Source organism: Pelophylax lessonae (genome assembly GCF_965119305.1).
Source record: "Pelophylax lessonae genome assembly, chromosome: 3".
Lineage (NCBI taxonomy): Eukaryota > Metazoa > Chordata > Amphibia > Anura > Ranidae > Pelophylax > Pelophylax lessonae.
This window is the reverse complement of record NC_138770.1, coordinates 176,237,505-176,264,512: the sequence shown is the minus strand read 5'-3', so window position 1 is coordinate 176,264,512 and position 27,008 is coordinate 176,237,505. Positions and strand designations below refer to the sequence as shown.

Genomic DNA, 27,008 nt, shown 5'->3' with positions numbered 1-27,008 from the left:
GTATTGGGGCCAGTTTATGCAGTAATAGCCCCTAGTATTGGTGCAAGTTTACGCAGTAATAATCCCTAGTATTGTTGCCTGTTCATAATAAAGCCTAGTATTGATGCCAGTTCACGCAGTAATAACACCTAGTACTGGTGCCAGTTTACACAGTAATAACCCCTTGTATTGGTGCCAGTTTACCCAGTAATAACCCCTAGTATTGGTGCCAGTTTATGCAGTAATAGCACCTAGTATTAGTGCCAATTTATGGAGTAATAGCCCCTAGTATTGGTGCCAGTTTATGCAGTAATAACTCCTAGTATTGGTGGACGTTTATGCAGTAATAGCCCCTAATATTGGTGCCAGTTTAGGCAGTAATAGCTAATAGTATTGGTACCAGTTTATGCAGTAATAGCCTCTATTATTGGTGCCAGTTTACGCAGTAAAAACCACAGTGATGAAAGAATTAAGGCCAGCCGTGACTGTGGCACTGGTCTTAACGCTTTTATCAACTTAATGAGAGATCTTTATAATTTCCCTGCAGGTCTCCTGATGCGCTACAGTACAGCGCACCACTCCATCTGGGACTCCTTCCCTCCACCACACACTGTGGCACCTACACCAGGGGTGCCCAACCTTTTGAGAAGTGAGGGCCACTTAATGACTTGGTAACCGGCTGCGGGTCACAATGAGCAGTCCAATCAGCATATGAAGAGCAGAGCACACAACCCGCTCTACTCTATGGGCCCTCTGACCTGATCTGCCAGTTTATGCAGTAATAATCCCTAGTATTGGTGCCAGTTTACACAGTAATAACCCCTGGTATTGGTGCCGGTTTACGGAGTAATAAAGACTAGCATTGTTGCCAGTTTACGCAGTAATAACTCCTAGTCTTGATGCCAGTTTACGCAGTAAAAAAGCCTAGTATTAATGCCAGATCATGCAGTAATAAAGCCTAGTATTGGTGCCAGTTTACGCAGTAATAACCCCTAGTATTGGTGCCAGTTTACGCAGTAATAAAGCCTAGTATTGGTGCCAGTTTATGCAGTAATAACCCACAGTATTGGTTGCAGTTTACGCAGTAATAAAGGCTAGTATTGGTGCCAGTTTAAGCAGTAATAAAGCCTAGTATTGGTGCCAGTTTTTCACAGTAATAACCCCTAGTATTGGTGCCAATTTACGCAGTAATAGCCCCTAGTATTCGTGCTAGTTTATGCAGTAATAACCCCTAGTATTGGTGCCAGTTTACGCACTAATAACCCCTAGTATTGGTGCCAGATCACGCAGTAATAGCCCCTAATATTGGTGCCAGTTTATCCAGTAATAACCCCCAGTATTGGTGCCAGTTTATGCAGTAATAGAGCCTAGTATTGGTGCCAGTTTTTGCAGTAATGAAGCCTAGTATTGGTGCCATTTTACGCAGTAATAAAGCCTAGTATTGATGCCATGCTCTCAGCGCAGAGGAGGTAGGGAAGAATAGTGAGACCTGCTAACCACAGTGATGAAAGTTTTAAGGCCAGCCGTGACTGTGGCAGCAGTCTTAACACTTTTATCAACTTCATGGGGGATCTTTATAACTTCCCTGCGGGTCTCCTGATGCGCTACAGTACAGCACACCTCTCCATCCGGGACTCCTTCCCTCCACCACACACTGTGGCAAAACTAAGGGGGAAGGCTGCTACAGTGCACCTCTCCATCCGGGACTCATGCCCCTACATCAGGGGTGCCCGACCTTTTGAGAAACGAGGGCCACTTTAGCGATTTGGTAACCGGTCGCGGGTAACAATGATGAGCAGTTCACTCCACTCAGCATATGCAGAGCAGAGCACACAGCCCGCTCTACTCTATGGGCCCTCTGACCTGATCCGCCCAGACAGAAGTGGATCAGATTGGAGATAGGTGGGTGTATATGGACACAAGTCCATTTACATCTGCCGCTCTAAAGAGGTGAATGGAAGGTCTGATTGGGTCCACCTGAAAAACAGACAGGCGGACCCGATCGGACCGATTGTGTGAAAGGATCCTAATGCTGCTTTAACCCTAATACACTGCACCTCAACTGACCTCAATCTTGCAGGTATTGCTGGCTGCTGCTGTCCCCCAGGTGGGTATGGCTGGTGGCTGCTCCTGGTTGTCCTTCAGGGTTAGTACTGCTGTTGGGTACTGATGGCTGGTACTTCTGGCAGGTCTGCTGGTGTTTACTGCTAACTGGTACTGCTGGCGGGTACTGCTGGTGGGTACTGCTGGCAACTACTGCTGGCAGGTACTGCTGGTGGGTACTGCTGGGTGGTACTGCTGGCCGGTGGGTACTGCTGGCTGGTACTGCTGGTGGGTACTGCTGGCCGGTGGGTACTGCTGACTGTTACTGCTGATGGGTACTGCTAGTGGGTTCTGCTGGTGAGTACTGCTGGCTGGTACTGCTTGCGGGTATATTTGGTGCGTACTGCTGGCTGGTACTGCTGGCTGGTAATGCTGGTGGGTACTGCTGGCCGGTGGGTACTGATGACTGTTACTGCTGATGGGTACTGCTAGTGGGTGCTGCTGGTCAGTACTACTGGCTGGTACTGCTTGTGGGTATTTTTGGTGGGTACTGCTGGCTGGTACTGCTGGTGAGTACTGCTGGCTGGTACTGCTGGTGGGTACTACTGGCTGCTACTGCTGGCTGCTACTGCTGCTGGTGGGTACTGCTGGCTGCTACTGCTGGCTGGTACTGCTGCTGGTGGGTACTGCTGGCTGGTACTGCTGGTGGATACTGCTGGCTGGTACTGCTGGCGAATTCTACTGGCTGGTAATGTTTGTGGGTGCTGCTGGCTGGGACAACTGGCTCCTCTGAGACAGGAGCGGCACTGGAGGATGCATGTGGCTGCAGTAGAGAGCAGAGCCAATGCTTCCTGTATTGCTCCTCTCACAGGCAGAGTACATTTGATATCACTCCGCCTGTGACAGGAGCCAGGACTATACAGGAAGCATTGGCTCCACTTCTTTTAGTGCCAGCTCCGTTCGCCACAGTAATGACCGGGGATTGCGGGTCAGGATCCTGCAATTTGGGCTTACCTTACCGAACCGCCATCCCAGAGCAGGAGGTGGGATCCTGTTGGGAAAGCACATGATGGGGGGTGGGGGGCACAGTAAAATGTTGGGGGGGGGCACTGGCCACTCTGGTCTCCCCTAGTGATGCCACTGAATATCCAACACCTTTGCCCCCTACCTGCCCAGGACAATTTTCAGCTTTCAGAACTGTTGCACTTTGGAATGACAATAGCGTGGTCATGCAGCACTGTACCCAAACTACATTTTTAGTGCCGGGTCACACTTGTGCGATGCGGGAAGGCTGCGAATTCCCAGCCTGTTCCCGCATCGCATCCGCACATCTGGCAGTTCACACTGCCATATGCGATACGCTGGGGATGTCAATGAATTGTTAACTACACCCCCAGTTTGATCGCAAATCGCAGTGCGATCTGACAATTCGCACAGGATTGGATCCCACAAGTGTGAACCACTGTGCGATCCAATCCTGATGCGGCTGAAAAAATGCCTCATGTGCGACTTTTGTGCGGGTGCAGTGCGAATTTAGCCATACAAAGTGTATGGCTGAATTCGCACTGCACATCCGATCGCATGTAATGAAGGAGCAGTGCGCTCCGATATTACATGCGATTGCCGAACACGGCACTAATAATTTTATTCACACGAATAGAGATTTCTTATGGTGGTATTTATTAAACACCACTGTTTTTTTTTTTTTTTTTTTTTGCTTAATAAACAAAAAAAAGACCGACTTTGGAAAAAAAAAAAAAACATTTTTCATTGTTTCTGTTATAAAATTTTGCAAATAAATAATTGTTATTCATACAGTAAATTTAGCCCAAAATGTATTCTGCTACATTTCTTTGGTGAAAATAACCTAAATCAATGTATATTATATTATTAGTCTGTAGGAAAGCTATAGAGTCTACAAACTATGGTATATATCTGAAAATCGATCACTCCTGATGTACTGATGGCCTCATTTCTTGAGGCCTAAAAATGCCCGGACAGCACAAATACCCTCAAATGACCCCTTTTCGGAAAGTAGACAGTACACGGTATTTAATAGGAGGCATGGTGGGTTTTTTGAAGTTGTAATTTTTTGTCAAAATTTATTGGAAAATGAAATAAAAACATTTTTTTCACAATTTGTTTTTTTTCTTACATACTGTCACCAGTGCAGTACAGCATCATCATATAACTGGTGTGGCGGTGGTCAGGGACACTGCCTGGTGACAGTATGAAAAAAAATATTTTTTTTAAAAACTTTTTTTAGTTTTGAATACATTTTTTTTACAATTTTTTTTTTTTTTTTTTTGAACACACTGTGACCAGAGCAAAATAATGTTACCATAGTAACATTGTACTGCTCTCGGGAAGTGATCAAGATTTTTATTTACACATTATGTTTGCTTCTAGCAGTGCATTACATTGCTATAAGCAAGCATTTTACTGAATAAAACTGATTAATCCAGTCTGTTTTGTTGTGATTAGCTGTGATTGGTCAAAGCTAATCACATGGTACAGACGGGCTGTGATTGGCCTTGTCTGTACAATGTGATCAAACTGCCCAGTCACAGCTAGCAACACAGTTGTACACATTAGATAGCATGAAAGAAAGCCATCCATTGTGTACAACTGTCATGTGACCTGCTGTGATTCGTCACGATGGTCACATGGTACTGGCAACGAGCTGATACACTGATCAGTCATCTGCAGTATCCCGTGGACATGGCTGGTGACAGAGCGCACCACTGCGTGGCCTAATCCAGTAGGACTTCATATTATGTCCACTCGGATCAACAAGAGGCCGGTGCTACCATAACTCGGTCTTTGGTCAGACGGGAACTGGTTACCTAAGCATTATAAGCACCATAATTCTCCTTTAAGGGGGTGTGTCCTATGCCTAAATACTTTCGCTAATAGGTGTCCCACCTTTCCATCTTAAAAAGTTAGGAGGTATGGGTTAGTATCTCTGTCAGATTAGAAGATTTCCTCTCACTTCTTGTCCTGGACATGCAGCAGGAAGTGTCATGAAATTATACTTTTGATTTGTGGCACTGTTGGAGGTGTCATCATAAGAAGATATCCTTCTATGCTATTGGAACCTTTTTTTTTACTGATGATTTCCATTTTCTTTCTTATTTTTCCATATGTGATGTTATTATATGCCTATAGTATACACACTCTGCAGTCATATTCCGAATTTCCTGTAGTCAGTATTATAGCATGTAGATATTTATAGTATGGACAAATATATATCGGATACTGGATTGTGGGCAAATATTGGCATTGGCAAACCCAAGGCATACTGCAAGCAGGTACCAGCAGCTACATAGATAACATCCACCCCCCAGCCCTCCAAAATAGTCCCACTGTTAGAAGCTAAAACAAGAACATTGGGCAATAGCAGACATACTGTACATAGTAACTAAAGTCCCCTTGGTTGATAAAATGAATAATCCACACTTTGTGGGTACTTAACCCACCTAAGTGCAGAGAATAGAAAAAATGATGATCTTAGGTAAGACAAGAGAAGAGATGGGGATGGACCAGTGTGTGATATCAGCAGAAAATTATATGAGCAGCAGTCTTGTGGGCCATTCCCCAATATTATATCAGCAGGAAAATATAATATATACAAAAACAGCAGTCTTATGTGATCCCCAATATTATATTATATATAATAAATATAATATAATATTATTATTATATATATGCTTTTGTACATATTATATAAAAAGACTGCCGTTTTGTATATATCGGCTTCGGGACCTCCCCACGCACATATACTGCGACAAGGCGGCCCTTCAGAGCACAATCACGTTCCTGTATGTCTTTTTTTTTTTTGTGAGGGGGGGGCGCAAGTAGCTGGTCTTGCCTAGGGCTCAAAATAGTCTAACAACGGCCCTGGTAGTCAGCACTACTACAGTGATCACCACAATCTTCTGGGTCCTACTGCCATTCACAGAACGCCTTACTATATTTTCAATTATTACAAAGCATTCTCTGATTGGATGAAGTAGTGTGCTATGTACATAGTGCAGAGTTTAGGAGTGCACTATGTACAGAGTGCAGAATTCAGGAGTGCCCTGAATACAGAGTGCAGAGTTCAGGAGTGTGCTATGTACAGAGTGCAGAGTTTAGGAGTGAGCTATGTACAGAGTTCAGAGTTTAGTAGTGCCCTGCATACAGAGTGCAGTGTTTAAGACTGTGCGATGCACAGAGTGCAGAGTTCAGGAGTGCCCTGAGTGCAGAGTGCAAAGTTTAGGAGTGCCTTGCATAGGGAGTGCAGAATTCAGGGGTGCGCTACATACAGAGTGCATGGTTCAGGTGTGTGCTATGTACAGAGTGCAGAGTTCAGGAGTACATGAGACACAGAGTGTAAACTTCAGGGTTGCCCTGTGTACAGAGTGCAGAGTTCAGGAGTGCCTCACATAGGGAGTGCAGGGTTTAGGAGTGTGCTATGAACAGAGTGCAGAGTTCAGGAGTGCCCTGCATACAGAGTACAGAGTTTAGTAGTGTGCTATGTACAGAGTGCAGTTTAGGAGTGCGCTATGTACAGAATGCAGAGTCCAGGAGTGCACTTCATGCAGACTGCAGAGTTCAGGAGTGCCTTGCATAAGGAGTGCAGTGTTCAGAAGTACGCTACGTACAGAGTTCAGGGTTCAGGCGTGTGCTATGTAAAAAGTGTGGAGTTCAGAAGTACATACAGAGTGTAAAATTCAGGAGTGCCCTCTGTACAGAGTGCAAGTACCTTGCATAGAGAGTGCAGAGTTCAGGAGTGTGCTATATACAGAGTTCAGGAGTGCCTTGCATACAGAGTGCAGAGTTCAGGAGTGCACTACGTACACTGTGCAGGGTTCAGGTGTGTGCTATGTAGAGTGCAGAGTTCAGAAGTGCCCTGCATACAGAGTGCAGAGTTTAGGAGTGCACTATGTACAGATTGCAGAGATCAGGAGTGCGCCGAATGCAGAGTGCAGAGTTCAGGAGTGCCCTGCATGCAGACTGCAGAGTTCAGGAGTGCCTTGTATTGGGAGGGCAGATTTTATCAGTGGGCTACGTACAGAGTGGAGGGTTCAGGTGTGTGCTATGTACAGAGTGAAGAGTTCAGGAGTACATGACATACAGAGTGTAAGGTTCAGGAGTGCCCTGTGTACAGAGTTCAGGGTTCAGGAGTACCTTGCATAGAGAAAGCAAAGTTCAGGAGTGTGCTATGTACCTAGTTCAGGAGTGCCTTGCATACAGAGTGCAGAGTTCAGGAGTACGCTACGTACAGAGTGCAGTGTTCAGGTGTGCGCTATGCACAGAGTGCAGAGTTCATGACATACAGAGTGTAAAGTTCAGGACTGTCCTGCGTACAGAGTGCAGGGTTCAGGAGTTCCCTACGTACAGGGATCAGAAGTGCATATCTCACTGGTCAGTTTACAACAAAAAGTGACTCCTCCATTCCCCCAAATCACCCACCACTCCCCCCCTCCCCCCCAATACAGAGGTCTCCTCCCACCCCCAAATTCCCTTGACAGTAGCTGATATAGAACAGCTGCTACAGATTGCCTCAGTAGAGAGCAGGCTGCAGGCTGCAGAACAGGCACAGGTTTCAGGAGCTGCTGCCCCTTGGACTAGCCTGGCTCTATACATCCCTCATGTGCAGGGCAGGGAGGATTCAGTGCAGCTGCCGTGAGAGGAGCGCTGTCACTTCTAAACACAGAGGTTAAACTTCTGTATTTAAAGAGACAGTAATGAACAACAAAAACAGAGCCTGCGCCAGAGGTGGCCTAACCCAGTTCCTCCACATTCTGGCTGAAAAAAAGCTCTGCTGGTAGAGCATTTATGTCTCGTCCCTCTTTATAACATTTAAATTAAATAGAGCACACATTAATTCCTTCTTTGACTGGGTTGAAACTTATCAGCTGAAGTTTAGTTTAACCGCTTAAGGACCGTCCCACATACATATACAGCGGCAAGGTGGCCCCTAAGTGCGAAATCACATACACCGCTCCCGCTGTGGTGTAGGACACAGCGGGAGCCAATCAGCGGGTCTGGCAGACCTGATGTCCCCTGGAAACCCAGCGATTATTCCAAGAGAGGCAGAACGGCGGTCTGCCTATGTAAACAAGGCGGATGGCCATTCTGCTAGTAAGGAAGAAGGAGATCTTGTGTTTCTGCTAGCAGAAAGTAAAAAATATATATATTTTTTTTTTCAAAATTGTCTGCCTTTTTTTGTTTATAGGGCAAAAAATAAAAACCGCAGTGGTGATCAAATGCCACCAAAAGAAATCTCTATTTGTGGGGAAAATAAGGACATTGATTTTGTTTGGGTACAGCGTCGCACAACCGTGCAATTGTCAGTTAAAGCAATGCAGTGCCGTATCACAAAAAATGGCTTGTCCGGAGCTGAAGTGGTAAAAAAAATCCCTACAGCTTTAGTCACATCACTTACAATACCTATAATGAGGTACATCTTGTGTTGTGCAGGCAGCTGGATCCTGGAGAAATCTTTACTGCAGGGATGCCCTGTCCTCTTTCTGTCTCTGTTTCTGTTGTAAACGATCACCTTGTAAAACATCAATTTAAAAGGAAAAAAATATTGCGCTACAATAACTAATCGAAAGCTGCAACTTAAATGTGAGATAAACACAAATATCAATGTATACAGGTGAACTTGCGCTGTTACAAATTATTCCTAAAAAATGATGTGCAATCTTGACATAAATTCATTTAATCTGTGGCCAATACAAACAAAAGCTAAAGTTTAGTTAAAAAAGAAAAAAAAAAATCAATCACCCACGAGAATAAAAATGCAAATTATCAATAAGAAGATATTTATTGTTACAGCAGTGCCAGGCTAATGGCAGCCTCCAAGTTCGGCGGCTGGGCCCGATGAACACACACACACACAGAGGGGAGTCAGGGGAGTCAGACTCGACTATCCTGTGTGGAGGCAGATAGGCATTTCTGCAGTTGTGCGCTCCCCCTCCACGGCCCAGGTGGCCTGACAGCAGAGCAGGGCTGACTGGCACTTGCCACCTGCTAAGTTCGGCGGTGGGATGCACACAGGAATCGGTATTAATGCTTGGCTGAGGCTGGGTCGCTAGACAGGAGGGGGCCCCCTGGGCAATTGGGGCCCCCAGGCAACTGCCCAGCGTGGCCATTCGGTAAGATGGCCCTGGCTTTGAGAAGCTCTCCTCAGTAACAGAAGGTGAGAGGTTGTGTCCTGCAAAATAGAAAAGAGAAACCAGCAGAAAGCCTGGACAAAACCATAACTTTTATTAACTATCATTTAATGAAAAGAAAGAAAACACTCATGACAGAAGGAAAAAGGGGGGGTTTGTGTGTGTGTGTGTGTGTGTGTGTGGGGGGGGGGGGGGGTGGCGGCCACCCATGGAGACACTTCATTAGCTTCATGTCCCTATCACTCTCTATCCCTAAAAAAAAAAAAAATGCCAGTGCATACAAAACATTTTATTTTAACATAAAATCTTTGTAATACAGGCATACCCCGTTTTAAGTACACTCACTTTACGTACACTCGCGAGTACGGACACAGCCTGGTCAAATTGGCATGGCACTACTCCCGGTTTTTAACATTTGCATCTATGGGAAATCTTGGTCAAATTGACTTGGCACTGCTCCCAAACCATAAGTGACAGGGATACCAATCTTAGGGAGCACCGAGAGGGGACCCAGGACTACAACATATCTTATTTTGTGGCCGGCCAGCTTGCCTGGGTAATCTACCATGTCATAGTCCTGGATCCCCTTCACATGTTCCCCATGCTTGGTGTCCTTGTCATTTATGGTTTGGGAGCAGTGCCATGTCAAGCTGACCAAGATTTCCTATGGAGCTAGTGTATTTACATGCATTGAGAAATGAAAAAAGGTATTGCTTCACTTTAAGTACATTTTCGTTTTACATACGTGCTCTGGTCCCATTGTGTACTTAAAAGTGGGGTATGCCTGTACTTTCCTCCACATTTGTTGGTTGTGTCCAATGTGCTCCTGTGCTGATTCAGACAATGAAAGGGAGAATCTTATCCAACATTGCACGTGTGTTTGTTAAGGATTCCACTTGAGAAATCTTTTATGACCTGTGCATGGCCGGAATCATAACTACACCAGGAAATACAGCACAGGCATGACTGAAACCATTTTTATTGTGCAATGGTGAGATGCATGAAATAATTATTAACAAAGCAGCAGTAAACACAGCAAAGAAATCATTTTTTTTAAAGAAACAGAAAATACAGCAAATAAATTATAAAACCAAGCAAGTGAAATGAGGAAATGGTCACTCCACGTTCCTAAGAAAAATACTTGCCCACCTTACAATAATAACAAATCCATTAATAAAGGACCATAAAGCTTTGTGGCAGTGAAACCAGAACACAGAAATGGATTCCCTTGTTTTCCATGATTGGCACAACAGAGCAGAAATGGGCAGACCCCAATAAAGAGGATAAAAGACTGATATCTGTGTTATCATGTACTTGTATGAAAATGTACAAACAAATGGCAACCACCCCAGCCTGTAACTGATCTTTACAGCAAGGAGCACATGGAAGAGGTCACATGTCAGAAAAAATATGTTTGTTATCAAAAATCATTCTATTAAAACGTTTTTGACAGGTGAAATGTCATGAAAAATATTGTCAAGTTCACATTGACATCATCCTGTAGATATATTCAAAAATTGGTAAAGTATAGAGTAGTGGGGCTTTTAATATGCCATATGAGAGTAAAAGTATAAAAAAATGTTTTTGTTATACAATTATATATATAAAAGAGAAAAATAAATTACAACAAGGTAAATGTTTAAAAACACTTTTGTACAAAAAATACTACTGGCTAGTTCAGAGCTATATCATTTACCAGAGGATAAGTTTAGATGAACTCAGTTGACTATCAGCCCATGCTATTTCCATTGAAGTGACTGATTCCATCATTACATCAGGGGCATCCCCCTCTTTAAATTGTGAGGGGATTTACACCCCTTTGATTATATTATATACATCTGATATATCATCTTGAACATCTACCTCTAACCCAGGGGTGTCAAACTCCATTTCATCATGGACCAAATCAGCATTATGGTTGCCCTCAAAGGGCCAATTGTATCTATAGAACTAGATGTCTAGAGCACCCCACCTCCCTTACATCAGATGTCAAGAGCACCCCCCCTACCATTAGAAGTCAAGAGTCCCTCACCCTCTCTTACATCACACTGCACCCCCTTACCTTGTGCTGCTGTTGGGAAGAAGCTTGGGCGGAGCTGGGAAGTAGAAAGTGCAGTCTGGAGGAGCACCAGAAGAGGGCTGGTGTCTGCTGAATGTTAAGACCAGGGGAAGTGGAGAGGAGGGAGTGCTGCGGCTGCACAGAGAAGCACAGGATCTGTAGGAGGATTTCTGTCTTCCTCTCTGTTGCGATCTCCTGAGACGGGGGGGGGGGGTAGATACGAGCCTCTCTGTAGCTGCATGGAGAAGTGCAGGATCTTCTGTCCTCCTCACTGCTGCTGATTGCTGAGAAAAGGGAGGGGCAACAATGAAGGGGTTGCCACAGCTGCGGAAGAGGTGCGAGGGTCTCAAGAAATGGCCTGGAGGGCCAGATTCGGCACTGGGGCCTTGTGTTTGATACGTGTGCTCTAACCAAATTGGGTCTGGATTTCATCTCAGGGACCGGAATCTTGAGACAGTCCTTTTATTTCTCTCTTCTGTAGTAGGGACGAATAATCAATATTTTTGGACTTTTGTAAGAGCCTTATATAGAACGCATCTACGATACGTGTACGGTCCTGAAGAAGCGGGGGGCCCCGCGACATGCGTAGACCATTTACAAGTGCATGTGTACACTATATTGATGTAGCTCCAAAATAGCCGGAAGGCTTTTTTGTACAAAAGTGTTTTTAAACATTTACCTTGTAGTATATTCTTTTTCTTTTTCTCTTTTATATATATATTTGTATAACAATAAAATGTATAAATACTTTTACTCTGTTTATGTTCTCATTTGGCATATAAAAGTCCCACTACTCTATACTTTACCAATTTTTGAACATTCTATTAAAAAATGGAAAACATTGATATCAAAAACTGCTAGCCCTGCATTGTACTTGATGGCTTCAGAGTGCAACCAAAGAGTGCGACCAGTCACTTCAGAGGACCGGTTGCACAGTGTGGTAGAAGCCTTACAGAGAGAGGACGAGGTAAGTATCAGAATTTATTCCTCTACCCCTAGATTTAATGATCATTTATAATCCTTTCAGTGCAGAGGGGCCCTACTGCAATATAAATACTTTAGTTGAGGACAGAAAAAAACTTTTGTAAAGTATACAGAACATGTAGCAGGTCCAATCGTTCTGTTCTACTGCCACATCCACTCTTTCACTTGCTGACAATTCCAGGCTCTTAAAATAAAAGTCTGAAGTTGTGTAAATACAGCAGCTCAAGCAGCTGCTACTGTCAAAAAGGGCCTTCTGTTTATCAACACTGTTCTAATGTGAACTAGGGAAATACAAAATACTTTGTTACTTTTGCATACACTTTGCTTCATTCATCTGCAGACCAAAGGAATGTAAAAGCAACCTGACAAATAAAAAGATAAATTACATTTATCTATATTTAACCCCTTATTAACCCCTTAATTTACCCAATCAGCCCTAAAATACCTCCTTCTTCCCCCTCTCCCTTCAACTATTATTTTCTGTTGATTTTCTTTTCTTATATTTCTATTTTATTGACATTAATATTGTTTGTTAGTTGAGTGTAATCTCAGCAGGGGAGGACTAGGCCAGGGGGGCAATTGCCCCCCCCCCAAGCCGCTCTGATGCCCTGTTAAAAGGCTGCACCTCTTCTGCCACAGACATGCCTAAAGGATTACTGGTGATGAGACGTAAAAAGTCTCCACTTCTGACCTACTGAATGTAGGATGAAGACAAGGATAGAGTGCAAGCTCCCCCCCCAGCAAGGATGGTGTAAACAGTGTCTGAGCAGAGGCCGGTTCCCTGCCCCATTGGAGACTTTCCTCCCCTAGGCAGCCCCGACCAAGCTGTCCCAGCTCCCCTCCCCCCCAACTACCCTCTAATAGCAAGGTTGGGAACCCGGATTAACCTGGTGAGTAGAGAGTACCTGGAGAGGAGCTTCAGCCTGGAATGGGGGTCAGGAGGAAGGCAGGAAGAGGGAGAGCAGGAGGGGGGGCTGAGTGGCAGCAGGATGGGCGTCTGGTTTGTACTTGCCCCCAGGGCCAAAAGTTGCCAGTCAGCCCCTGGATCTCAGCACAGAAAGCTCTACCACCCGCTTTGCCGATACATATATGCAAAACATTGGCGGCAAAATGTTAAAGTGGTAGGAAAAGCAAAACAGCCACATACTTTTTAAATGTCGCCTCCCCATTGTTTTTCTACTTCCTGCATTCGGTTAATAATAAATCTCAAAGTAAATACTTTCTTTTTCAAGCGTTCACAAAGCTCCAGTATTTTGCATCTGTCTGAGCAGGGCTGACAGCAGCACTGAATCCTTAGAGGTGTAACATCATCCCACTAACATCTATAGCTTTATGCCATTATTGAGTCTGAAAGAGTTCACGCCCACCAGAAGCTCCGACAGACACACTCGCCGGAGATTTGCGGTCATGCGATTACTTGTTAAAAGTTAAAAACATGTATTTACACTGTGATTTAATAATAACTGAATGAAAATAGAAGAACAGTGGAAGGCATCATACATTTCCCTTTAACTACTGTAAAAATGTCTTATATACAACTTATACAGTAACATTTTTGTAGTATATTTTATGTATCTAAAAGGCCCCTGTGTACATTAGCCTAATGTTTCTGTGCATTTGATGTGCCAACACTATCTGTACAACATCTTTATAATGAAATGTGTCTGTCAGGTGACAGAAATGATGCAGAGACCAGAAGGCAGGACATAAATATCAGATCATCATTCACTAACAAAGGTAAGAAAATGGTTTGTTGCCATCTATCCACCAACATTTAAAACTGAATAATATCATAACGGCTGGGCAGGCTGAGGTTTTAAATGATATACTGACAATGGCCAATATTTAAACTATAACTAAAGGCAAAACTTTTAGTTTTGGATAGTGTGGAGAGGGATTAGAACACCTAGTAGGTTTTAATTGCTGTCTGTGCCCCAGTTAAGGAGATTCCTTCTCTCTATTTGTCCTGTTTACCATTGTCGTTGAAAGTGAAAGTAAAGGAAAATCACACATTTTGGGTTGCCCCCCCAAAAAAGTAATAGAAGGTAAATCCTCCAATGGGAACACTGACCTGGGGGTCCCCAAGGAATTCCCCTAATTTGCAGGGATTTCCTCTCACTTCCTGTTTGGCTACGGGACAGGAAGTGAAGGGAAATCCAAACAATAGGACACAGATGGAAAAAAAAAATCTGACAGGGATTATAACCCTCCCTTGCTCTCTCCAAAAAAAAAAAAAAAGTTTTGCCTATAGTTCTACTTTAAGCAGAAGCTATGAGTCTGCACACCACTAGCTAATGCTGGCTATATTCGTATAGATTACCATTCAAAACTTTTCCATTAAAGAGTGTTTGATCGATCTTCTAATCATTATGGTCAAAACCTTTGATTTTGACCACAGTGACGAAAAAAAATTAAAGAAGCAGGATGTAAATTTTTTCTCAAATAAATGAATCTCTAATGATATATCTGGTTTTTGTTCAGGAATTACATTCATTCTAAAATTTAATTTTCAAAGCAGGCACAATTTTTGAACAACATTTGTCCAGTCGTCAAATGTACAAAAAATGTCATGCATATGTTTGCACGAATATTCACATTTTAAAAGCTACTAGTGTATGGCCAGCCTAAGACTCTATGAGCAACAACATAAAAATTTAGCACTAAGTTCATAATAGTTAGTTGTAGTATTGTAGGCATTTGAAAAAAAACAATATTATAATATTACTATTCAGGTAATGTCATGTGATTTATGACTACCTTACTTTTATTAGCAGAACTGAATTACATATTCTCTTTGTAATTTTTATAATATATAATTATAATAATAATAATTATAATATTCGTAAATATTCTCTTTGCTTAGTCCCTCTTATAGAAGTCTGTCGTCCTATGTTTATATGTAATTGCATGTAATAGGAAACACAAAGGACTGTAGGCTCAATTAACCCTCCTCTTATGTTAGAATTCTGTTACTATCCATGATGTTAGGGTCGGTTTTGACCCGTGTTTTAAATCAGCCATAAAATACCCTCTGAATAATTATTTATCATCAAATTTGTTTCTTACCTCTTGGTTACCTTGTTAGGCTTCTTTATCCTTGAAAAGATTGGTTTTAATATTTTTGGTGTTACCCCTTAGACCTTTCTTTTGATAGCATACCTCTCATTTTCAAATTTAAAAAATGGTAAAATAAAATCAGCAACTCTGAAATGTATTTGTCATATGTTTCTTCACTTTATTTAGAGAAGCAGACAAGCAGGAAAAGAGATAGGCCCCTCCCTAACTACAGCTCACAGGGTTGAGAGGGGATTGGCTGTCAGTGTTACTAAGCAGAGAGATTGTTTATGATTTCAGTTTTGGAACTTATTAGTGTCCTAAAATTCTATATTATAACTGGGTCGGAATTGACCCTAACACCATGAACGTCTTAATTTTCACCACAGTATTTTATAATTTAGTGAAAAGGATTCTTTTTCTATTACATTGTTTAAATAGAGGTTCCTGACAAAGTAAAAAAATCTTGATGCAATAAACAAATTTATGTGATACTTGTAGACATTCAAAACCTGAAAATGGGTCGGTTCTGACCCTAACATAAGAGGAGGGTTAAATAGCCTATAATGGTTATTTTTTGCCATTGTGATCATTATTTTCTGCAATCAGAGCCAAAAAGTGCTGAAAATAATAACCACATGACTAAAAATGTTATGTCAAATAACTTCCAATTGAGTGAATTAACATAGAAACATAGAAACATAGAAACATAGAATGTGTCGGCAGATAAGAACCATTTGGCCCATCTAGTCTGCCCAATATATCTGAATCCTATGAATAGTCCCTGGCCCTATCTTATATGAAGGATAGCCTTATGCCTATCCCATGCATGCTTAAACTCCTTCACTGTATTTGCAGCTACCACTTCTGCAGGAAGGTTATTCCATGCATCCACTACTCTCTCAGTAAAGTAATACTTCCTCATATTACTTTTAAACCTTTGCCCCTCTAATTTAAAACTGTGTCCTCTTGTGGTAGCTTTTCTTCTTTTAAATATGCTCTCCTCCTTTACCGAGTTAATTCCCTTTATGTATTTAAAAGTTTCTATCATATCCCCTCTGTCTCTTCTTTCTTCCAAGCTATACATGTTAAGGTCCTTTAACCTTTCCTGGTAAGTTTTTTCCTGCAATCCATGTACTAGTTTAGTAGCTCTTCTCTGAACTCTCTCTAGAGTATCTATATCCTTCTGGAGATATGGCCTCCAGTACTGCGCACAATACTCCAAGTGAGGTCTCACCAGTGTTCTGTACAGCGGCATAAGCACTTCTCTCTTTCTACTGCTTATACCTCTCCCTATACATCCAAGCATTCTGCTGGCATTTCGTGCTGCTCTATTACATTGTCTTCCCACCTTTAAGTCTTCTGAAATAATTACTCCTAAATCCCTTTCCTCAGATACTGAGGTCAGGACTGTGTCAAATATTCTATATTCTGCCCTTGGGTTTTTACGCCCCAGGTGCATTATCTTGCACTTATCCACATTAAATTTCAGTTGCCAGAGTTCTGACCATTCTTCTAGTTTTCCTAAATCCTTTTCCATTTGGCGTTTCCCTCCAGGAACATCAACCCTGTTACATATCTTTGTGTCATCAGCAAAAAGACAAACCTTACCATCGAGGCCTTTTGCAATATCACTTATGAAGATATTAAACAAAATTGGTCCCAGTACAGATCCCTGAGGTACCCCACTGGTAACATGACCTTGTTCTGAATGTTCTCCATTGACTACAACCCTCTGTTGTCTGTCACTAAGCCACTGCCTAATAGGGATGATCGAACGGTTCGGGTCCACCATCGGTTCGGCCCGAACATTGGGTGTTCGAGGTTCGGCCGAATTTAGAACTTTTTGCCCAAAAAGTTCGGAATTCGGCAACCAGAACCGCCCAAAATGCAATGCTTCAGGAAATGGGCTTTAAAAGCCCGTGATTGGACCAGAACCATTAGCAAAAGCCAATTGAGGGGGCAGAAGAATGCTAGGAATGTGATTGGAGTGACTAGGGGGTCCCTAGACCAATCATTAGTGAATACGCCCCCCAGTATATAAGATCGCCCCCGCCATATTCCCAGCATTGTTATAATGGACATGGAAGAGAGTGGAAGCAGTTCTGTTAATTTTACTTTAAAAGTGTCATTTAGCTATTTTTAGTGTGAGGAAAGGGATATCTAGTGTAGTTAGAGTGCTCCTTTACACTTAAGTTAGCTTCAAAAATTTAGTTTCTGTAGGGAAAGTGTTAAGTGTCAGGGGACCGTAGTGTAGTGTAGGGTTAACTGGCAGTGACTGCTATGGCAGGGTGACAAAACCCTTCCATAGCAGGGTGACCGCTATAGAGAAATGATCATTTCTCTGCTTCGGAACAGGAATGTGGCTTCTCACCAGCAAGCATTTTTTAATGCTGCAGGGGCTGCCACTGCCAGTGCTTTTTTGAGGACATGTTTGATGTCAGACATGACATCTGAATATGTGTATAGGGGGTATATATAGACATATATGTCTGAATATATACCCCTAGACATATATAGGTGTGATAGTAGCAGAAATAAATGCTTGCGCTAATGAAATCATTTACAGTAATATATTTCTGCTACTATCACACCTATATATGTCTAGGGGTATATATTCAGACATATATGCCTATATATACCCCCTATACACATGTTCAGATGTTTTGCCTGCCTCAAAAGAACCCCAAAAAATGCCAAAAAAACGCTAGTGTCAAAAAAAAAAATGCCCAGGTGTGTTTTTGCTGGCATTTTTTGGGGGGTTTTGGAGGCAGGCAAAACATCAGAACTTGTGCACAGTACCACTATACACAAGTTCAGATGTTTTGCCTGCCTCAAAAGAACCCCAAAAAATGCCAAAAAAAACGCTAGCGTTAAAAAAAAAATGCCCAGGTGTGTTTTTGCTGGCATTTTTTGGGGGGTTTTGGAGGCAGGCAAAACATCAGAACTTGTGCACAGTACCACTATACACAAGTTCAGATGTTTTTCCTGACTGCAAAGAACCCAAAAAAATGCCTGCTATTAAACCGGCAAGGTGTTACAGCAGAGAAGCCATATTCCTGTGCTTAAAGTTTTCTAATACAAACGATCTTTTTTTTTATGGTTCTGGACATGCTACAGAGCTGAAACTTCACAGGTACACCTTTTAGACCCCCCAGACACAAAATCACACAAAAAAAAGTTCTTAAAAATTGTCATTTTTGATAAAAAAGCCAATTATTGAAAAATTTAAAAAAAAAAAAAAAAAAAAAAAAAAAGAGATTTTTTGATTTTTACTTTGGATTTAGTATCTGGGGGGTCTAAAAAGTGTACATGTGAAGTTTCAGCTCTGTAGCATGTCCAGAACCCCCCAAAAATTAGCATTTTCTTATAATTTTTATTAGAACAGGAATACGGCTTCTCTACGGCGCTTTTTCTTGCATTTATCGGGCATTTTTGGAGGCAGGCATGACTTTTTTTGGATTTAGTGTCTGGGGGGTCTAAAAAGTGTACCTGTGAAGTTTCAGCTCTGTAGCATGTCCAGAACCAGAAAAAAAGATAATTTTTCAGTAGAGCAGGGATGGTGGGACCCCTCTTTTACACTTATATGATCTTTTTTTGGGGTTCTGGACATGCTACAGAGCTGAAACTTCACAGGTACACCTTTTAGACCCCCCAGACACAAAATCACACAAAAAAAGTTCTTAAAAATTGTCATTTTTGATAAAAAAGCCAATTATTGAAAAATTAAAAAAAAAAAAAAAAAAAAAAAAAAAAAAAAAGAGATTTTTTGATTTTTACTTTGGATTTAGTATCTGGGGGGTCTAAAAGGTGTGCATGTGAAGTTTCAGGTCTGTAGCATGTCCAGAACCAGAAAAAAAAAGATCGTTTGTATTAGAAAACTTTAAGCACAGGAATATGGCTTCTCTGCTGTAACACCTTGCCGGTTTAATAGCAGGCATTTTTTTGGGTTCTTTGCAGTCAGGAAAAACATCTGAACTTGTGTATAGTGGTACTGTGCACAAGTTCTGATGTTTTGCCTGCCTCCAAAATCCCCAAAAAATGCCAGCAAAAACACACCTGGGCATTTTTTTTTTTTGACGCTAGCGTTTTTTTTGGCATTTTTTGGGGTTCTTTTGAGGCAGGCAAAACATCTGAACATGTGTATAGGGTGTATATATAGGCATATATGTCTGAATATATACCCCTAGACATATATAGGTGTGATAGTAGCAGAAATATATTACTGTAAATGATTTCATTAGCGCAAGCATTTATTTCTGCTACTATCACACCTATATATGTCTAGGGGTATATATTCAGACATATATGTCTATATATCCCCCCTATACACATGTTCAGATGTTTTGCCTGCCTCAAAAGAACCCCAAAAAATGCCAAAAAAAAACGCTTGAATCAAAAAAAAAAATGCCCAGGTGTGTTTTTGCTGGCATTTTTTGGGGAATTTTGGAGGCAGGCAAAACATCAGAACTTGTGCACAGTACTACTATACACAAGTTCAGATGTTTTTCCTGACTGCAAAGAACCCAAAAAAATGCCTGCTATTAAACCGGCAAGGTGTTACAGCAGAGAAGCCATATTCCTGTGCTTAAAGTTTTCTAATACAAACGATCTTTTTTTTTCTGGTTCTGGACATGCTACAGAGCTGAAACTTCACATGCACACTTTTTAGACCCCCCAGATACTAAATCCAAAGTAAAAATCAAAAAATCTCTTTTTTTTTTTTTTTTTTTTTAATTTTTCAATAATTGGCTTTTTTATCAAAAATGACAATTTTTAAGAACTTTTTTTGTGTGATTTTGTGTCTGGGGGGTCTAAAAGGTGTACCTGTGAAGTTTCAGCTCTGTAGCATGTCCAGAACCAGAAAAAAAGATCATATAGGTGTTAAAGTTAAAGGAGGCTCCCGAACCACATCCCTGTTCTACTGAAAAATTATCTTTTTTTTTTTCATGGTTCTGGACATGCTACAGAGCTGAAACTTCACATGCACACCTTTTAGACCCCCCAGATACTAAATCCAAAGTAAAAATCAAAAAAATCTCTTTTTTTTTTTTTTTTTAATTTTTCAATAATTGGCTTTTTTATCAAAAATGACAATTTTTAAGAACTTTTTTTGTGTGATTTTGTGTCTGGGGGGTCTAAAAGGTGTACCTGTGAAGTTTCAGCTCTGTAGCATGTCCAGAACCAGAAAAAAAGATCATATAGGTGTTAAAGTTAAAGGAGGCTCCCGAACCACATCCCTGTTCTACTGAAAAATTATCTTTTTTTTTTTCATGGTTCTGGACATGCTACAGAGCTGAAACTTCACATGCACACCTTTTAGACCCCCCAGATACTAAATCCAAAGTAAAAATCAAAAAAATCTCTTTTTTTTTTTTTTTAATTTTTCAATAATTGGCTTTTTTATCAAAAATGACAATTTTTAAGAACTTTTTTTTGTGTGATTAATAGTTAATGGGGCATGACCCAGAACCCTAGGCACTTTTTAGGGGCATTTATTGGGTTTTAGGGCTTAAAAATGGTGTTTTTTGATTACAGAAGTTCGGGTCCCATTGATTTCAATGGGGTTCTGAAATCCGGGCCGAACTTTCGTGAAGTTCGGGTGTTCTGGTCGAACCGAACTTTTCAAAAGTTCGATCATCCCTACTGCCTAATCCACTCAACAATATGGGAGTCCATGCTCAATGACTGCAGTTTATTGATAAGTCTTCTATGTGGGACAGTGTCAAAAGCCTTACTAAAATCTAGATATGCAATGTCTACTGCACCTCCACCGTCTATTATTTTAGTCACCCAGTCAAAAAAATCTATAAGATTTGTTTGACATGATCTCCCTGAAGTAAACCCATGTTGTTTTTCATCTTGCAATCCATGGGATTTAAGATGTTCCACAATCCTATCCTTTAATAGGGTTTCCATTAATTTGCCTACTATTGATGTCAGACTCACTGGTCTATAGTTGCTCGATTCCTCCCTACTACCTTTCTTGTGAATGGGCTTGACATTTGCCAATTTCCAATCTTCCGGGACGACTCCTGTTACTAATGATTGGTTAAATAGATCTGTTAATGGTTTTGCCAGCTCACCACTAAGCTCTTTTAATAATCTTGGGTGTATCTCATCAGGACCCTGTGACTTATTTGTCTTCACTTTAGACAGCAATCTTAGAACGTCATCCTCTGTAAAGACACATGCATCAAACGATTCATTAGTCATCCTTTCAGTTGGAGGTCCTTCTCCTTCTTTTTCTTCTGTAAAAACTGAACAGAAGTATTCATTAAGGCAGTCGGCTAGCCCTTTATTCTCTTCTACATACCTTCCGTCCTTTGTTTTTAATTTAGTTATTCCTTGTTTTAATTTCCTTTTTTCATTTATATATCTGAAGAATGTCTTATCCCCCTTTTTCATAGACTGAGCTAGTTTTTCTTCTGCCTGCGCTTTAGAAGTTCTTATAACTTGCTTGGCCTCTTTCTGCCTAATCTTGAAAATGTCCTTATCTTCATTGCTCTGGGTTTTTTTATAATTACAAAATGCTAGCTTTTTATTTTTAATGATTTGGGCCACTTCTGCTGAGTACCACAGTGGTCTCTTCCTTTTTTTGCTTTTACTGACAAGTCTAATGCAATTTTCTGTTGCCTTCAATAATGCACCTTTTAAGTAGTCCCATTTCTCCTGGACTCCATGTAATCCGTTCCAGTCTGATAAGGACTCATTTATGACTAATTTCATTTTTGAAAAGTTTGTTTTTCTAAAATCTAAAACTTTTGTTTTTGTGTGGTGTGACTCTTTCACAGTCCTTATATTAAACCACACTGACTGGTGATCACTAGATCCCAAGGTTTCGCCTACAATGACATCATATACCGAATCCCCATTTGTGAATGCCAAATCCAAAATGGCCTCCCTCCGGGTTGGCTCCTCAACCACTTGTTGCAAAGACAACCCCAGTAGGGAATTTAGAATATCTGTACTCCTGGTAGAACTTGCTATTTTGGTTTTCCAGTTTATATCTGGAAGATTGAAATCTCCCATAATGATAACTTCTCCTTTCATTGTCATTTTAGCTATTTCTTCAACTAGTAGATCATCTAGTTCTTTAACTTGACCAGGTGGTCTATATATCACACCTACACTAGTTACTGCATGATTAGCAAACTGCAACGTAACCCAAACTGACTCTATGTTGGCCTCACCAACTTGTATTAGGTTAGATTTAATGCTATCTTTCACATACAGGGCCACTCCTCCTCCTTTCTTGCCTTCTCTGTCTCTTCTGTATAAAGAGTACCCTGGTATGGTTATGTCCCAGTCATTTCTTTCATTAAACCATGTCTCCGTAACAGCCACTAAATCTACATTCTCAGATGCCATTATTGACCCAAATTAAAGGGCATTTATGGTCAGAGCGTACGCTTTCATTTTATAGCATCAGCATTATAATATTCGATATAAGCTTTGCACCGACTGCCTCCAAGCCCTTTAGGAGTTCTAAAAGCTGAGGGGTAGGCATTCGTGTGACCACTGTGGTTGGCTGTCACAGCAGTCACATGATCAGAAAACTCTCAAATCCAAGTATGCATCAGGAGCTTACCGATCCCCACTGGCTACCATGCTGGAAGCGTACAGGGAGCAGTTAGTTGCTTCCTTTCTGCTGGCCATCTCCTTTCACAATTTAATGGATTCTCTGCATGCTTTGCAAATTCTCCTCTGATGTTTACTTTCCTTTTCTAAGGACTACATATCCCATTATACCTTGTTGCCTGCAAGCAGTGATTCCTGTACTGACTCCGTGTCCTGAAACTCATCCTCTCAGCAGCTTTGCCATTCAGAAGGCAGGTTTCATAAATTCTATGACAAAGCAGTACTTACTGACAGGGTTAAAAAGTGAATGGATTAGATGAAAGATTAAAAAGTATATACATACATCTCGGTTTTACATATTTCATAGTAGCCATAAGGATAAGGCCAAGGACCTGTGACCAGGGTTGGTGTTAGAAATCACAGGGCCCCGTACAGCCTGACAGGGCTCCCTAAAAAATACTAAAACTTTATTTTCATTGAAAAAACACTAAAATGATTATTAGAGGGGAGCAGAGGGAATCAAATCATGCATAAGGATGGGGATTGGTGAGGGAAAGGGGGGGTCAATAACAGGAACCAATCCCCTGTGTGTCTCTTCCTGCAGCAGCTGAAAGCCAATGGGAGAGAGAGAAAGAGAAGCCAGCTTTTAGCCGCTGCAGGGAGAGGCACCAAGGGGTTCAGTTCCTGTAATTCCCCACTCCCCCCCCCTGCGCTTTACCATTCACCCCCTCTACTACCCATATCCGATTCCCCTGCTGCATGCCCCCCCCCCCCAGCTGACCTGGGTTTCGTACAAGAGGACAGGGGAAACCCCCTTATCAGTGGCCCTGCCTATGACAATGAGCTTTGGGCATGTGTCGATGCCATCAGTTTGAGACTCTTCTGAGGCCATTCAGAATTCACTGATATGTGCATGTGACCTGCAATTTACCTACTTCTGACCTGCATCTGACTTAATTCAAACAGGTTTTGGATTACCATAGACTTGCATGGGGAAGAAAAACCCTGAACAAATGCCTATTCACATTCAGTGTGCATGTTGTGTAGTTTTTTTTAAAACTATATAATAATCATATGCAGAGATAGATTGATGTTTGTACATACAAGTACATCAAATACATGATGCCACAGAACACTTTCAGTACTTACAGTAAAGTGACTTCATGATGTATTTTTACTTAAGGATTTCAGAATAATGATGAGGATATAGCGAATGTGAATTGTCATCAAAATGCTGGTGAGTAAATAATTCTGCTTTTTAAGGGGCAAATTGTATCTAATGCTAGCTTTACATTTGTCAACTTTGGAGCTTTCAGTTAGCTGACTGCCCCTTAATTTTTCCCAGAATTAGCTGGGAAACATTTGAAACGCTGGGTGACAGATTGCAAGGGTTGACTGCTGATGGAAAGCTGCAAAGTTGTAAATAAAATTGGCAGGTTTGTGTGGCCAGCATTAGGGCCTACTTACATAGGTTACATAACTAAGGGAGTTTACACCTGCTTCAGATATCCTCCTATTTTGGCAACTAGAATGAATTGATATTGGATACAAGAGAACCTCCGTTCTCATTCACAGCCAATTCCCAACATTTCCATGCATACATGCGTGTTGTGCCACATTGGGGTTGATTTACTAAAACTGGAGAGTGCAAAATCTGGTGCAGCTGTGCATAGAAACCAATCAGCTTCCAGGTTTTCTTTTCTTAATTGAACAAGCTAAAGTTAGAAGCTGATTGGTTACCATGCACAGCTGCACCAGATTTCGCACTCTCCAGTTCTAGTAAATCAACCCCATTGTGTTAGCATACAGTTTGACCAGAAGAGTTAATGAGACGTAAAAAGTTTCCACTTCTGACCTACTGAATGTAGGATGAAGACAAGGATAGAGTGCAAGCCTCCCCCCCAGCAAGGATGGTGTAAACAGTGTCTGAGCAGAGGCCGGTTCCCTGCTCCATTGGAGACTTTCCTCCCCTAGGCAGCCCGACCAAGCTGTCCCAGCTCCCCTCCCCCCCAACTACCCTCTAATAGCAAGGTTGGGAACCCGGATTAACCTGGTGAGTAGAGAGTACCTGGAGAGGAGCTTCAGCCTGGAATGGGGGTCAGGAGGAAGGCAGGAAGAGGGAGAGCAGGAAGGGGGCTGAGTGTTTGCAGGATGGGCCTCTGGTTTGTACTTGCCCCCGGGGCCAAAAGTTGCCAGTCAGCCCCTGGATCTCAGCACAGAAAGCTCTGCCACCCGCTTTGCCGATAAATATCTGCATAACATTGGCGGCAAAATGTTAAAGTGGTAGGAAAAGCAAAACAGCCACATACTTTTTAAATGTCGCCTTCCCATTGTTTTTTTACTTCCTGCATTCGGTTAATAATAAATCTCAAAGTAAATACTTTCTTTTTCAAGCGGTCACAAAGCTCCAGTATTTTGCATCTGTCTGAGCAGGGCTGACAGCAGCACTGAATCCTTAGAGCTGTAACATCATCCCACTAACATCTATAGCTTTATGCCATTATTGAGCCTGAAAGAGTTCACGCCCACCAGAAGCTCCGACAGACACACTCGCCGAGGTTTGTGGTCATGCGATTACTTGTTAAAAGTTAAAAACATGTATTTACACTGTGATTTATTAATAATTGAATGAAAATAGAAGAACAGTGGAAGGCAGCATACATTTCCCTTTAACTACTGTAAAAATGTCTTATATACAACTTATACAGTAACATTTTTGTAGTATATTTTATGTATCTAAAAGGCCCCTGTGTACATTAGCCTAATGTTTCTGTGCATTTGATGTGCCAACACTATCTGTACAACATCTTTATAATGAAATGTGTCTGTCAGGTGACAGAAATGATGCAGAGACCAGAAGGCAGGACATAAATATCAGATCATCATTCACTAACAAAGGTAAGAAAATGGTTTGTCGCCATCTATCCACCAACATTCAAAATTGAAAAATATCATAATGGTTGGGCAGGCTGAGGTTTTAAATGATGTACTGACAATGGCCAATATTTAAACTATAACTAAAGGAAAAACCTTTAGTTTTGGATAGTGTGGAGAGGGATTCGAACACCTAGTAGGTTTTAATTGCCTGTCCCCCCCAAAAAAAGTAATAGAATGTAAATCTTCCAATGGGAACACTAGTTGTGGTGACCTGGGGGTCCCCAATTAATTCCCTTAAATTGCAGGGATTTCCTCTCACTTCCTGTTTGGCTATGGGACAGGAAGTGAAGGGAAATCCAAACAATAGGACACAGATGGTAAAAAAAAATCTGACAGGGGTTATAACCCTCCCTTGCTCTATCCAAAAAAAAAAAGTTTTGCCTATAGTTCTACTTTAAGCAGAAGCTATGAGTGTGCACACCTCTAGCTAATGCTGGCTATATTTGCATAGATTACCATTCAAAACTTTTCCATTAAAGAGCGTTTGTTCGATTTTCTAATCATTAGTGGGAATAAATCAACCTTTGTTTTTGACCACAGTGACGAAAAAAAATGAAAGAAGCAGGATGTAAATTTTTTCTCAAATAAATGAATTTCTGATGATGTATCTGGTTTTTGTTCAGGAATTACATTCATTCTAAAATGTTATTTTCAAAGCAGGCACAATTTTTGAACAACATTTGTCCAGTTGTCAAATGTACAAAGAATTTCATACATATGTTTGCACGAATATTCACGTTTTAAAAGCTACTAGTGTATGGCCAGCCTAAGACTCTATGAGCAACAACATAAAAATTTAGCACTAAGTTCATAATAGTTAGTTGTAGTATTGTAGGCATTTGAAAAAAACAATATTATAATATTAATATTCAGGTAATGTCATGTGATTTATGACTACCTTACTTTTATTAGCAGAACTGAATTACATATTCTCTTTGTAATTTTTATAATATATAATTATAATAATAATAATTATAATATTCGTAAATATTCTCTTTGCTTAGTCCCTCTTATAGAAGTCTGTCGTCCTATGTTTATATGTAATTGCATGTAATATGAAACACAAAGGACTGTAGGCTCAATTAAATAGCCTATAATGGTTATTTTTTGCCATTGTGATCATTATTTTCTGCAATCAGAGCCAAAAAGTGCTGAAAATAATAACCACATGACTAAAAATGTTATGTCAAATAACTTCCAATTGA

General features: G+C 41.2%; 1 protein-coding gene across 1 annotated transcript in view; it reads left to right on the top strand.

Annotated features, from left to right (window-relative positions):
- The window catches only part of LOC309550428 (kyphoscoliosis peptidase-like), a gene marked incomplete at both ends in the record, with an annotated part of 108,295 nt that overhangs the window by 33,797 nt on the left and 47,490 nt on the right, over positions 1-27,008 (top strand). Inside the window, 2 exons of the mRNA XM_082250810.1 lie at positions 24,050-24,103; positions 25,699-25,764. Coding sequence (XP_082106936.1) covers positions 24,050-24,103; positions 25,699-25,764 — 120 coding nt within the window. The remainder of the gene's footprint in view (positions 1-24,049; positions 24,104-25,698; positions 25,765-27,008) is intronic.